The sequence below is a fragment of the Theropithecus gelada genome, chromosome 2 (genome assembly GCF_003255815.1).
Source record: "Theropithecus gelada isolate Dixy chromosome 2, Tgel_1.0, whole genome shotgun sequence".
NCBI classification, from domain to species: domain Eukaryota; kingdom Metazoa; phylum Chordata; class Mammalia; order Primates; family Cercopithecidae; genus Theropithecus; species Theropithecus gelada.
This window is the reverse complement of record NC_037669.1, coordinates 149,554,917-149,569,711: the sequence shown is the minus strand read 5'-3', so window position 1 is coordinate 149,569,711 and position 14,795 is coordinate 149,554,917. Positions and strand designations below refer to the sequence as shown.

At 39.5% G+C, this 14,795-nt stretch overlaps 1 protein-coding gene across 2 annotated transcripts in view; it reads left to right on the top strand.

The window, feature by feature from the left end:
• Nucleotides 1-7,130: 7,130 nt before the first annotated feature.
• TRPC1 (transient receptor potential cation channel subfamily C member 1) overlaps nt 7,131-14,795 on the top strand; it is an 83,307-nt gene continuing 75,642 nt past the window's right edge. For both annotated transcript variants that reach the window (XM_025377897.1, XM_025377896.1), the window contains exon 1: nt 7,131-7,365. In XM_025377897.1, the coding sequence (XP_025233682.1) occupies nt 7,194-7,365 (172 nt within the window). In that variant the 5' untranslated portion in view covers nt 7,131-7,193. The remainder of the gene's footprint in view (nt 7,366-14,795) is intronic.

Below are 14,795 nucleotides of genomic sequence, written 5' to 3'. Positions count from 1 at the left end.
CACACAGAGCCTCGAGAGACCTGCAGATGGTTCACATCATAGGACTCAGTGCAGACAACCCCCAGTACCAGCCCAGAGCCTGATAGACTTGCTGGGTGGCTAGATCCAGAAGAGAGACAACAATCACTATAGCTTGGCTCTCAGGAAGCCACATCCCTAGGAAAAGGGGGAGAGTACCACATCAAGGGAACACCCCATGGGACAAATGAATCTGAACAGCAGCCTTGAGCCCTAGACCTTCCCTCCGACATAGCCTACCCAAATGAGAAGGAACCAGAAAAACAATTCCAGTAATATGACAAAACAAGGTTCTTTAACCGCCCCCACCAAAAAAATCACACTAGCTCACCAGCAATGGATCCAAACCAAGATGAAATCCCTGATTTACCTGAAAAAGAATTCAGAAGGTCAATTATTAAGCTAATCAAAGAGGCACCAGAGAAAGGTGAAGCCCAATTTAAAGAAATCAAAAAAATAATAGAGGAAATGAGGGGAGGCCAGGAATGGTGGCTCATACCTGTAATCCTAGCACTTTGGGAGGCCGAGGTGGGTGGATCACTTGAGGCCACGAGTTCAAGGCCAGCCTGAGCAACATGGCGAAACCCCACCTCTACTAAAAAAAAAAAAGAAAAACCAAACAAAGAAACAACAACAACAAAAAAAAAAGAGGGAGAAACCTTCAGTGAAACAGCATAAATAAAAAACAATCAAAACTTCAGGAAACAATGGATGCACTTAGAGAAACGCAAAATGCTCTGGAAAGTCTCAGCGATAGAATCGAACAAGCAGAAGAAAGAACTTTAGAGCTCGAAGACAAGGTTTTCAAATTAATCCAATCCAACAAACACAAAGAAAAAAGAATAAGGAAAAAATGAACAAAGCCTCCAAGAAGTCTGGGATTATGTTAAACAACCAAACCTAAGAATAATTGGCATTCTTGTGGAAGAAGAGAAATCTAAGAGTTTGGAAAACATATTTGGGGGAATAATTGAGGAAAACTTCCCCAGCCTTGCTAAAGACCTAGACATCCAAATACAAGAAGCTCAAAGAACACCTGGGAAATTCATCGCAAAAAGATCGTCGCCTACGCACACTGTCATCAGGTTATCAAAAGTTAAAATGAAGGAAAGAATCTTAAGAGCTATGAGGCAAAAGCACCAGGTAACCTGCAAAGGAAAATCTATCAGATTAACAGCAGATTTCTCAGAAGAAACCCTACAAGTTAGAAGGGACTGGGGCCTTATCTTCAGTCTTCTTAAACAAAACAATTATCACCCCAAAATTTTGTATCTGGCGAAACTAAGCTTCACAAATGAAGGAAAGATACGGTTTTTTTCAGACAAATGCTGAGTGAATTCACCACTACCAAGCCAGCACTATAAGAACTGCTAAAAGGAGCTCTAAATCTTGAAAAAAATCCTGGAAGCACATCAAAACAGATCCTCCTTAAAGCATCAATCTCACAGGACCTATACAACAAAAATACAATTAAAAAAAAACCCCAAGGTATACAGGCAACAAATAGCACAATGAATGGAACAGCACCTCATATCTCAACACTAACATTGAATGTAAATAGTCTAAATGCTCCACTTAAAAGATGCAGAATTGCAGAATGGATAAGAATCCATCAACAAACTATTTGCTGCCTTCAAGAGACCCACCTAACACATAAGGATTCACAGAAACTTAAGGTAAAGGGGTGGAAAAAGACATTCCGTGCAAATGGACACCAAAAGCAAGGAGGAATAGCTATTTTTATATCAGACAAAACAAACTTTAAAGTAACTGCAGTTTAAAAAGACAAAGAGGGACATTATATAATGACAAAAGGCCTTGTCCAATAGGAAAGTATCACAATCCTAAATATATATGCACTTAACACTGGAGCTCCCAAGTTTATAAGATAATTACTACCAGACCTAAGAAATGAGATAGAGAGCAGCACAATTAATAGTGGGGGATTTCAATACTCCACTTACAGCACTAGACAGGTCATCAAGACAGAAAGTCAACAAAGAAACAATGGATTTAAACTACACCCTGGAACAAATGGACTTAACAGATGTTTACATAACATTCTACCCCAAAACTGCAGAATATACATTCTATTCATCAGCGCGTGGAACTTTCTCCAAGATAGACCATATGTTAGGCCACAAAACAAACCTCAATAAATTTAAGAAAATTAAAATTATATCAAGCACTTTCTCAGACCACAGTGGAATAAAACTGAAAATCAACTCCAAAAGGAACCTTCAAAACCATGCAAATACATGGAAATTAAATAACCTGTTTCTGAATGACGATTGAGGCAAAATTGAAATCAAGATGGAAATTTAAAAATTATTCAAACTGAACAATAATAGTGACATGACCTATCAAAACCTCTGGGATACAGCAAAGGTGATGCTAAGAGGAAAGCTCATAGCCCTAAATGCCTACATCAAAAAGTCTGAAAGAGCACAAATAGACAATCTAATGTCATACCTCAATAAACTAGAGAAACAAGAACAAATCAAACTCAAACCCAGCAGAAGAAAGGAAATAAGATCAGAGCAGAACTAAATGGAATTGCAACTGAAAAAACAAAAATACAAAAGACAAATGAAACAGGCCAGGCACGGTGGCTCATGCCTGTAATCCCAGCACTTTGGGAGGCCAAGGTGGGCAGATCATGAGGTCAGGAGATCAAGACCATTCTGGCTAACACAGTGAAACCCCATCTCTACTAAAAAAATACAAAAAATTAGCCGGGCATGGTGGCGGGCCCCTGTAATCCCAGCTACTCGGGAGGCTGAGGCAGGAGAATGGCGTGAACCCAGGAGGCGGAGCTTGCAGTGAGCCAAGTGCACCACTACACTCTATCCTAGGTAACAGAGTGAGACTCCGTCTCAAAAAAAAAAAAAAAAAAAGACAAATGAAACAAAAAGCTGGTTCTTTGAAAAGATAAATAAAATTGATAGACCATTACAAATATTAATCTAGAAGAGAAAAATCCAAATAAGCTCAATTAGAAATGAAATGGGAGATATTACAATTGACACCACAGAACCACAAAAGATCACTCAAGGCTACTATGAACACCTTTACACAAATAAACTAGAAAACCTAGAGGAGATGGATAAATTCCTGGAAAGATACAACCCACCTAGCTTGAATCAGGAAGAATCAGATACTCTGAACAGACCAATAACAAGCAGCAAGATTGAAACAGTAATAATAAAAAAAAAAAATTACGAACAAAAAAAAGTCCAGGACCAGATTCACAGCTGAATTCTACCAGACATTTAAAGAAGAATGTCACTATTCCGCAAGATAGAGAAAGAGGGAATCCTCCCTAAATCATTCTATGAAGCCAGTATTACCCTAATACCAAAACCAGGAAAGAACATAACCAAAAGAGAAAACTACAGACCAATATTCCAGGTGAACATAGATGTAAAAATCCTTAACCAAAATACTAGCTAACTGAATCCAACAACGTATCAAAAAGATAATCCACCATGATCAAGTGGGTTTCATACCAGGGATTGCAGGGATGGTTTAACACATGCATGTCAATAAATGTGATACATCACATAAAGATAATTAAAAACAAAAATCACATGATCATCTTAACAGATGCAGAAAAAGCATTTGACAAAATCCAGCATCTCTTTATGATTAAAATCCTCAGCAAAACTGGCATACAAGGGGCATATCACAATGTAATAAAAGCCATCTATGACAAACTCACAGTCAACACAATACTGAATGGGGGAAAAGTTGAAAGCATTCCCTCTGACAACTGGAACAAGACAAGGATGCCCACTCTCACCAGTCCTCTTCAACATAGTACTGGAAGTCCCATGCAATCAGACAAGAGAAAGAAACAAAGGGCATCCAAGTCAGTAAAGAGGCAGTCAAACTGTTGCTGTTTGCTGATGATATGATTTATATCTAGAAAACCCTAAAGACTTCTCCAAAATGCTCCTAGAACTGATAAAAGAAGTCAGCAGAGTTTCAGGATACAAAATTAATGTACACACATCAGTAGCCCGCCTATACATCAACAGCAACCAAGCTGAGAATCAAACAAAGAACTCAATTCCTTTTACAATAGCTGCAAAAAAAAAACCAAAAAAACAAAAAAACAAAAAAAAACAAAAAACAAAACTTAGGAACATACCTAACAAAGAAGGTGAAATACCTCTACAAGGAAAACTACAAAACACTGCTGAAAGAAATCACAGACGACACAAATAAATGGAAACACATCCCATGCTCATGGATGGGTAGAATACATATTGTGAAAATGACCATACTGCCAAAAGCAATCTACAAATTCAATGCAATTCCCATCAAAATACCACCATCATTCTTCAGAGAACTAGAAAAAACAATCCTAAAATTCATACGGAACCAAAAAAGAGCCTGCATAGCTAATGCAAGATGAATCAAAAAGAACAAATCTAGAGACATCACATTACCTGACTTCAAGCTATCCTATAAGGCTACTGTCAACAAAACAGCATGGTACTGGTATAAAAATAGGCATATAGACCAATGGAACAGAATAGAGAACCCAGAAATAAACCCAAATACTTACAACCAACTGATTTTCGACAAAGCAAACAGAAACACATAGTGGGAGAAAGGACACTCTATTCAAAAAATGGTGCTGGGATAATTGGCAACCCACATGTAGGAGAATAAAACCAGATCTGCATCTCTCACCTTATACAAAAATAAACTCAAGATGGATCAAGAACTTAAATCTAAGACCTGAAATCATAAAAATTCTAGAAGATAACATTGGAAAACCCCTTGTAGACATTGACTTAGGCAAGGATTTCATGACCAAGAACCCAAAAGCAAATGCAATGAAAAGAAAGATAAATAGCTGGGACTTAATTAAATGAAAGAGCTTTTGCACAGCAAAGGGAACAGTTAGCAGAGTAAACAGACAACCCACAGAGTGGGAGAGAATCTTCACAATCTATACATCTGACAAAGGACTACCTTCCAGAATCTACAACGAACTCAAACAAATCATCAAGAAAAAAAACAAACAATCCTAACAAAAACTGGGCTAAAAACATGAAAAGAACTGGGGGCGGTGGCTCATGTTTGTAATCCCAGCACTTTGGGAGGCCGAAGCTGGGGGATCACCTGAGGTCAGGAGTTTGAGACCAGCCTGACCAACATGGAGAAACCCCGTCTCTACTAACAATACAAAATTAGCCTGGTGTGGTGGCGCATGCCTGTAATATCAGCTACTCGGAAGGCTGAGGCAGGAGAATCGCTTGAACCCGGGAGGCGGAAGTTGCGGTGAGCCAAGATCACACCATTGCACTCCAGCCTGGGCAACACGAGCGAAACTCTGTCTCAAGAAAAAACAAAAAAACATGAATAGACAATTTTCAAAAGAAGATATAGAAATGGCCAACAAACATGAAAAAATGCTCAACAATACTAATGATAAGGGAATTGCAAGTCAAAACTACAATGCCATACCACCTTACTCCCGCAAGAATGGCCATAATCAAAAAAATAAAAAAACAATAGATGTTGGTGTTGATGCGGTGAAAAGGGAACACTTCCACACTGCTGGTGGGACTGTAAACTAGTACAATCACTATGGAAAACAGTGGGGGGAGATTCCTTAAAGAACTAAAAGTAGAACTACCATTTGATTCAGTAATCCCAGTACTGGGTATTTACCCAGAGGAAAAGAAGTCATTACACGAAAAAGATACTTGCCCATGCATGTTTATAGCAGCACAATTTGCAATTGCAAAAATGTGGAACCAACCCAGATGCCCATTGATCAATGAGTGATAAAGAAACTGTGATGTGATATATATATATATATATATATATAAAATACGATGGAATACTACTCAGCCATAAAAAGGAATGAATAAATGGCATTCGCAGCAACCTGGATGGGATTGGAGACTATTATTCTAAATGAAGTAACTCAAGAATGGTAAACCAAACATCGTGTGTTCTCACTCATAAGTGGGAGCCAAGCTTTGAGGATGCAAAGGCATAGTAATGACACAATGGACTTTCGGGACTCAGGGGCAAAGGTTGGGAAGGGGGTAAGGGATAAAAGACTACAAATTAGGTTCAGTGTATACTGCTCGGTGATGGGTACACCAAAATCTCACAAATCATCACTAAAGAACTTATGTAACCAAACACCACCTGTTCCCCAAAATCCTATGGAAAAATATGGAAATAAAAATTTATATATTTGTATAAATTATTTAAACATAATATAATTATATATGTAGCCTTTATAAATGAGAGTTCATTTCCAGGCTAAAATGAGTGCAACATACAAACCCACGAGTCTGGCGGCGTGGCGGGGCTCTCCATTGTGCTTTAAGCATAGTGCACCAGAATATGAAATAGCTGGACAATTCCACAAAGGGTTTCCACTAAACATTAAGTCGTCAGAGACTCAATTAGCATACTGCTCCATTTTGCTTAATTATCTCAAACCAGTACGATCGATGTGGAAAGGGAAGACTGTAGCTGGTTCACCTCAGCTGAGCGAAGGAAGCTGCTCCGGGCTCCAGGAGCCCAGCGCGTCCCCACCGCAGGCCCCGCCCACCCAAGCCCGCCCTTGCCGCAGGCCCCGCCCACCCATGCCCGCCCTCGCCGCAGGCTCCGCCCTAGTGTCGTCGCTACGGTGGAGCAGAGAATGACGTGAGGACAGAGTCGCGAACATCTCAGAGCGCAGCTGGGCCAGCGGTTCCCACAGCTCTGGAGCCCAACGTGCGCAGAAGCGCCTCTCGGAGCTCCTCTCCCACAGATTTCTCGTCCTCTTCCTGGGTTAGGCCGCCCCAGGCGCGGCCCCTGCGACTCCTGGCACGGCCCCGTGCTCGGCTGTCGCCCTGGCGCGCGCCACACTGTCGTCCCCGGACGGGCGCGGACAGGCTCGGCCGGCGCGCCGGCGGCTGGGGAGGGGTCGCTGGCCCAGGGGTCGCGCATGCGCCGCCACCAACCTGGGGCTGTCAGTGGAGGGCGAGTGCTGGTTCGCAGGGGAGGCGACGCCCTTCGGGGCCAACGGGCCGCGAGCCGAGGCAGCAGTGGGAACGACTCATCCTTTTTCCAGCCCTGGGGCGTGGCTGGGGTCGGGGTCGGGGCCGGTGGGGGCCCCGCCCCCGTCTCCTGGCCTGCCTCCTTCATGGGCCGCGATGATGGCGGCCCTGTACCCGAGCACGGACCTCTCGGGCGCCTCCTCCTCCTCCCTGCCTTCCTCTCCATCCTCTTCGTCGCCGAACGAGGTGATGGCGCTAAAGGATGTGCGGGAGGTGAAGGAGGAGAATACGCTGAATGAGAAGCTTTTCTTGCTGGCGTGCGACAAGGGTGAGAGTTAGGCCCCTTTCTCCTCTGGACCCCGCTGCCCTCCAGACCTTTCGTTGTCTCCCCCGCCTCAACTTACTCGGGGCATTCCCTCTGTCTTAGGCGCCGAGTGTCTTCCCGCCTCGCCTGCTGCCTCAGGCGGGCTTTTCCTCACCGCCTCTGCCCTGTGAGTGTGGAGCTGGCGGGCGAGTGGAGCTGGGGCTGCGCCCTCGGAGCGCGGCACCGTGGGGGGCGGCTGTGGCCTTGGGGTCCGGGGTTTAGGTAGCGCCGTGGGAGCCCAGACCCCAGCGTTTTAGCGCTGCCCTTGCTACTGAACGCATGAATGAGCTGGTCTATCTCTCTGGCTCGCAGTTCATTCCTTCCGGGAGTCGAGAGGCTAGTTTCCGACCCTCCAGTCCGAAAGTTTCTTACCTTAGGATACCTCGTAAGGAGGGCTCTCATCACCTGGTTTTTGTTTTTCTTAAAAACAAAACCAGACCCTCTATTATTTAGCTTCACCTGCCCAGTGCTTTAGCCAGTGACTGTTGACTGGCATTAATATCGGAATATCCTAGGTGGAGATACATGAAGGACAGGACGGAAGAAATTCTACCTTAGTTGCCAAAACTTTCTCCAGATTTACGGAACGCCTTTGATTGTTCGTGCTTTTTATTGGAGAGAACGATTTATTGCTCCCCGATCTTTGGGAGATAAAGATAGTGAAAAATAATTACAGGAATTACAGGGCAAAAATATGTGGAATATATTTAGCGCGTTTTCCTTTTTTTAGTCTAGAAGTTAATCATTTTTATGGCCATATTAACGCCATGTCACGCAATCGTCCTTTGTAGTGATGCATATAACAAAAGGAATAGGAAATTGCCCTAAGACTGCTTTTATTTCCTACATGAAAACACTAAAATTTTTCTGTTTCCAAATTTATATGGCTGTACACTTAGGAAAACTCTATTAGACCCATGCAAACTTCTGGAACAAACCCAAAGGGCAGTTTACACTATGAAAAGACTAACGGCAGAGGATTTTTGTTTGCTTGTATGTGTGAATGTGTAATTAATAAATGATAGCCTTACTAACCTCTCCTACTGCTTTTGAAATAGGATTTTATTTACACGATTTTTTGAAAACAATTGACATGTAAACTAAGTCCACCTGTGGTTGAGCCACTTTTATGTTCTTATGTAATAGTATTAAATAATATTATGAAAGCAATGTTAATAATATTGTTAAAGTCCGCCATGGACACAACTCTGAGCAGTCTTTGAGATGTAAAGAAACAGAATATGTATGTACAACGTCACAAAAATAGGATCTGCGGATTATGTAAAATTATTTAGTATTGCTGGAGTGGCTTGCCTGAGTTCTCTTCCCTCAAAAGTTCTGAGAGAGGAAGGGGAAAAGATTGTATTGTACTAAAATGAGTAAGTGCTGGCTCCATGTATTCCAGCTCACTGTGCAATGGTTATTTTAAAGCAAACAGAAAGTATGTCAAGAAAGGAAATTTGATATTCCTGTCAAACTGAGGACAGAGAAATGTCAATGGAATATGGTTGAGCAAGTATTTGTGCATTGTGTATATTTAGGATTATTGCATGACATATCTCAAACAAAAGAGAGTTTTAATTTATGATAGTTGTATAGCCTATTTAGTAGTGCCAGCTGAAATAACTTGATATTCTTTGTCTTTTTTTTTTTATTTTATAGTGTAATTGAGATGAGAGAGTTGGCTTTGGGGGATAGGGTGGAAACTAAATATGCATATTTTCCCCATATATAATTTAGAAATTTTAAAAACAAGTGAGCTAAAATAGGAATTTTCTATTTCAGGTATGTCGAAACAACTTCTTGAGTTCGATTGGGAAAAATAGCATAATTCTTACATATACTTATGGGGTACATTTACATTTAAAAAGTAACTTTGAGTTATGGGAATATTCTTTTGATTATATGTTTGTATTCACTAATATTGTCAAACTTTTTAAAATGTTACCTAAACCAATCTAAAAGTGAACAATTTCCCGAAGTAGCTATGGCTTTCACCATTGCATTGGAGCCTTCCTCAGACCAAATGTTAAGCATTCACTGAAGCAGCTATTGGGGTCGAGTGTTCATGCTTTTCATAGAGGATTTCATTTAAACCCCACAACCCCGTGAGCCAGATCTGTTGTTGTTCTCAATTTGTAGATGAGGAAAATGAGGCTTAGCAAAATTTTAAAATTACTTTGCCCAAGGTTACATTGGTTAGAAAGTAGTAGAACTGGCATTTATCTTGAGCCTGCACTCTTAACCACTATGTTATGTAGATCTGGTTGTAGATGAATGAGTGAACATCATTAGTGTCAGAAAAGACACATCCATATTTGGACTTACTAGTTTAAATTAAATTTTCTTCGTATGGATGCTTTATAAACCTTGATTTCTGTGTATTACATTTGTTCAATAAAGAAGGGTAAAAAGCAAGCATGGTACTTTAGTAGAACCAGAGTAAATCAACTCTAGGGTATCTGTGGTGTTCTAGAGTGTCTCATTCTTTTCATGTAGCATTCTTGTTCTACATATGCAAAATGTTCATAACATATTCTCTTAGGGAAAATTGAGGAATTCCTAAAGCAAAAATTGTGGAGATGAGATGGATATGTGTATGTTAATGAATGAGTGGCCCTTTGAAAGATGTGTACAGATTAAAGAGTACACAAAAAATGTAGGAAAGAGAAAAGGAAAAGATTTATAGTTTGTGATAGCTGGCTTTTATATAAATAAGTTCAGTAGATTTAGGCAACTGCTGATCCAGGTAGTGGCCCCTTAGTAATGGCTGTTACTGATCTTCACAGAGGGTGAGGATCATCTCAGAGGTAACATTGAATCCTTTCTTTGTAAAGGAAAACCTTAATTGAAAGTTCTTGTGCCAGCCATATATAAAGTGAAGTCTAGGTCCCCCAGATTAAATTCTCAGAAAGTATACTCATGTTCTTTCTAGAAATAGAAAGCTGTAATTCAGAGGTAAAACTTAATTGAAACAAGAGCTGACTAAAAATATGTTGTTTTATGAAAAATTAAATAGTGATTCTTACAGCCATGCCTTTGTCCTCCCTCATTGAGAATTAGTGTCATCATAAGCCTCTTTTATTTGTAGGCACCTATGGTGTCCCTTAGGTCTGTTGACAGGAGAAAGGGTAAATAAGTTTATTTAGAAAGCACCTAAACTAAGTATAGTTCATGTTAATTTTCCTCTTAAAAAAAAAATAAAAAACCTGTTGAGTAGTTGGTAGCTTTTAGTATATATTTGGAAATAAAAACCTGCATAAACTGTTGGATTTGCTGATGATCAGTAATCAGTTCATATGCAGGAAAGAAAGTATGAAATGATTCAATCCCTGCCAACTCTCCATGGAGAGTATTTTCAGGAAATCTGATGTGCAGTTAATGAGTCAGAAGTCCCTTCTTGAAATTTCAGCATGGAGTTAGGGAGAGGGATGGAGAGGGCAGATTTTCACCTTTATCACTGGGCTCAGCCTAGTCTCAATGATGACTGTATTTCTTTTTCTTTCTTTTTTTTTTTTTTTTTGAGATGGAGATTCTCTTGTTACACAGGCTGGAGTGCAGTGCAACCTCCACCTCCTGGGTTCAAGTGATTCTCCTGCCTCAGCCTCCTGAGTAGCTGGGATTACAGGTGCCTGCCACCACGCCCAGCTAATTTTTTTGTATTTTTAGTAGAGACGGAGTTTCACCATGTTGGCCAGACTGGTCTCAAACTCCCGACCTCAGGTGATCCACCCGCATTGGCTTCCCAAAGTGCTGGGATTATAGGCGTGACCCACTGTGCCTGGCCTGATGACTGACTTTCTACATAAGCTTTGTGTACCTTTGGGCTAAGGATGCTTTAAAAATGTGCAACAACTCTAGAGAGAAGCCAGAGTCAGAAGAAAAAAGTGCAACATTTCTAAGAGAAGTAATATTAAGCTGCTGTTTTTTGAACACCTTATTTATATATAATGGGCCTTTAAAAATTTTTTACCTATTTGAGAAGATATTTTGAAATCTGGTGTTAGAGGATGGTGGTGGGAAGAAACAAAAAGTGCTGAGTACTGAGTATTGGTGTGAAGTGTTATGTTGACAACGGGGCACCTAATGTAAGGAAGTATGTGCTGTGAGGAAAAAAACTGCAGAAACGGGAGGTAAAGAGGGTATTGTAGGCAACATTCTATAAACACTTCACAAATCATCATAGGCATAGCATTTATGTACTTTATATAGGAAAGCTTTTCAAATAACTAAAGTTTTAGAATGTACTAGTTGAAAAATATTGCCATAGGGGATGGTTCAGGGATACTTTTTAACAACAGCAGCAAAAGACTCAAATTGCGAAAATCTTAGTGGATAATTTATCTCTAACAGACTAGTAATTCAGCAGCTAGCTGCCTGGTAGTTCTGTGATACTGGTAATTCTTTATAGTGATCACACAACTTTCCTGCTTTTTTTCTATAAGTCACCATCAAACTATACTTATCAGGCTCTTAATTATGTTAAGGTGCTATGAAAGTGCTTTATCAAGAAAGTACTGAGAACATCCCTATCCTTTAGGAGAATATTCTGTAATGGAGATGCTCTCTTGTGCTCTAGTGAGAAGTAAGGAAACAAAAGTATGTTTGTATGAAATGTATCTGTCTGAAGGGAAGAAGCAAGTGCTCAATTTAACTTAAATGGCCTATACGTGATTTGGAGGATGGGATATTACTTGTACAGAGTCAATCTTTTATCTGGGCAGTTAAAAAAAAATGTAACCCAAGCCAGACTCTTAGCTATACCTTGTATACAGACTTGGAGGAAGAGTGTGAAAAGATTAAATTTTGTTATATAGGTGTTATTGTAACCTAATAATTCCTCTTCTACCTTACTGCCAGTGCTCTAAATACCTTCTTTATTGCTAACTCTTCCTAATTTAATGATACTGAGAAATTTAAGATTTAAGATCAGTAGTTGAATAAGCAATGAGGATTTCAAAAGTTATCACTAAGAGGTGATTAAGTAATGACTTTTAGGAGCCTAGATGAATGATAAGGACTAAAAGAATTCTAGCACTGTATCAATATAGTCATGAGACTCAGTAGATTTATTTGGATGCCAAAGCTTTGTTATGTATAAAGTGGGGGTGACTGGCACTGTTATTAATAGCTTCTGTTAATTTTTAAAAATATGTTTTTCTAGATTAACATATTGGCCAGTAATATATTTTTCTAGTTTTATAAATATGTATAATTCAAATGTATATGAGATTAAATTTAAGCAACACAATAAATCCTTTCTGAGACTGTGTTGCAACAACCTGATATAAACTTGATATAAACTAAAAGTTTTAAACAACTCACAGCAGCATTGTGAATGTGATCTCAAGTCATTTATCAGACTCTTAATTACAAAATAAACATTGCTTTTGACTATTCTTCTAATAGAGTTAAAAATATGCTGTTTATAATTTTTATCAACTGATTTACTATGAAAAAATCAGCATTACTTTCTGTTTTATAGTATAATCTTTTCCGGCAGCAGTGTGCATCTTTGCTCTTTTGCTAAATGATATTCATTATTATTAATAGTCCTCATTAGGATTCATAAGCAACTAAGAAATTATGGTAATAATTGTCTTTTTTCAAAAATATTCAAAGTGTTATAAACAGTTTAGCTACCATGTTTTTTAGTATCTTTAATTTTGAAGGTTTCATTTACAACAATATGGTTATAAATACATTGGGGTCTGTAATACAGAGTTTTGCGCATTTGATAAAGCTACATTTTAAATCATTTTCACTGTAAAAAGTCTGCATGGTTTCTTTTTTCCTTTTTAGAATTCGATTCAAACTAATTTGAAGTTGGATGTCAAGTTAACATTTTTATTAGTATTGTCATTTATATTTCCAGATCCAGCAACTGAACTTGATCATGTCTTTGTATTTTTTTACATCATCATTCTTTTCCCTCTTAATAAAATTTTCTATTTTTAGCATCATTTGTAATATTTCAGTTAGAATGTTGCAATTGCCACACTCAAGTTTGTTACAGAAACTTGGTTTGGAAAGCTTTACAAATGTTTTGACATTAAATTCTCTCACACTTCACAACTAACTTCAAATGTGGTTAATATAAAATTAAACTGAACAACATTAATGCTGTCTTTGCCGTGAAATCAAACAAAATGCTAATGAGGAAGAGGTGGAATCACCGGTTCTATCAGTATTATAACATTTCTCCATATAATATTTCTCAAGGGTTTATTACAGTTGGCGAGAGTAAATTTGTTGCTAAGGATCTGTGGGATCACTCTGGTATTTTGTATACTAGTTCATGTTTTTTTAATTGCTGGTTAGGACTCACTAAATTGATTTCATGATTGTTAATGGTTTGCAACCTGCAGTTTGGAAAACTGGTTTGGAATGATCATTGGCTGAGCCGTAGAGAGGCATAAGATGAATTCAGAATGGTAACAAGGTCTAACCACCCATCCTATAGGGCTTTATAGGCCACAGTAAAAATTTGGCCTTTATTTAGAAAGTCACGAAGGTTGTAAGCTTGATATGTTTTGAATTTTTTTTTTTTCTTCTTCTTGAGACAGAGTCTCACTCTGTTGCCCAGGCTGGAGTGCAGTGGAGCAATCTCGGCTCACTGCAAGCTCCACCTCCCGGGTTCACGCCATTCTCCTGCCTAAGCCTCCCGAGTAGCTGGGACTACAGGTGCCCACCACCACGCCCAGCTAATTTTTTGTATTTTTAGTAGAGACGGGGTTTCACTGTGTTAGCCAAGATGGTCTCGATCTCCTGACCTTGTGATCCTCCTGCCTCAGCTTCCCAAAGTGGGATTACAGGCATGAGCCACTGTACCTGGCCTATGTTTTGAATTTTTAACTGATAACTCTAGCTGTGGAGTGGAGAGTGGATTGAAGGGGTGGGGCTAGAGCAGGAGTGAGCAAACTATGGGCCACAGACCATATCTGCCTGTTTTGTGAGGTCTTGGAGCTAAAACTAGTTTTTTACATTTTATATTTCATAACACATGAAAAGTCTGTAAAATTCAAATTTCAGTATCCATAAACAGAATTTTCTTAGAACACATCCACTATCATTTGTTTACATATGGTCTGTGGCTGCTTTTGTGTTGAAAGGGCAGAGTTGAGTAGTTGTGACTAAGTGCATGGCCCACAAAGCCTAAACTATTTACTATCTAACCGTTTTTCAGAAAACTTTGTTGAACCCTGTGCTACAGTATAAAGTATTAATAAGTAATATAAGTTGCAATAAGGAAAAGAGTAAACAAGGAAGGGGGTGAGTGTGGGCTCAGTGGAATCAGGGAAGTGAAAAATTACAAAATACAGGGCTTGGGGAGTTGGTCCATGTGAAACACATCTGAGTTTGTTAATGGCACTTAAGGAGTTAGGCTCCTACCC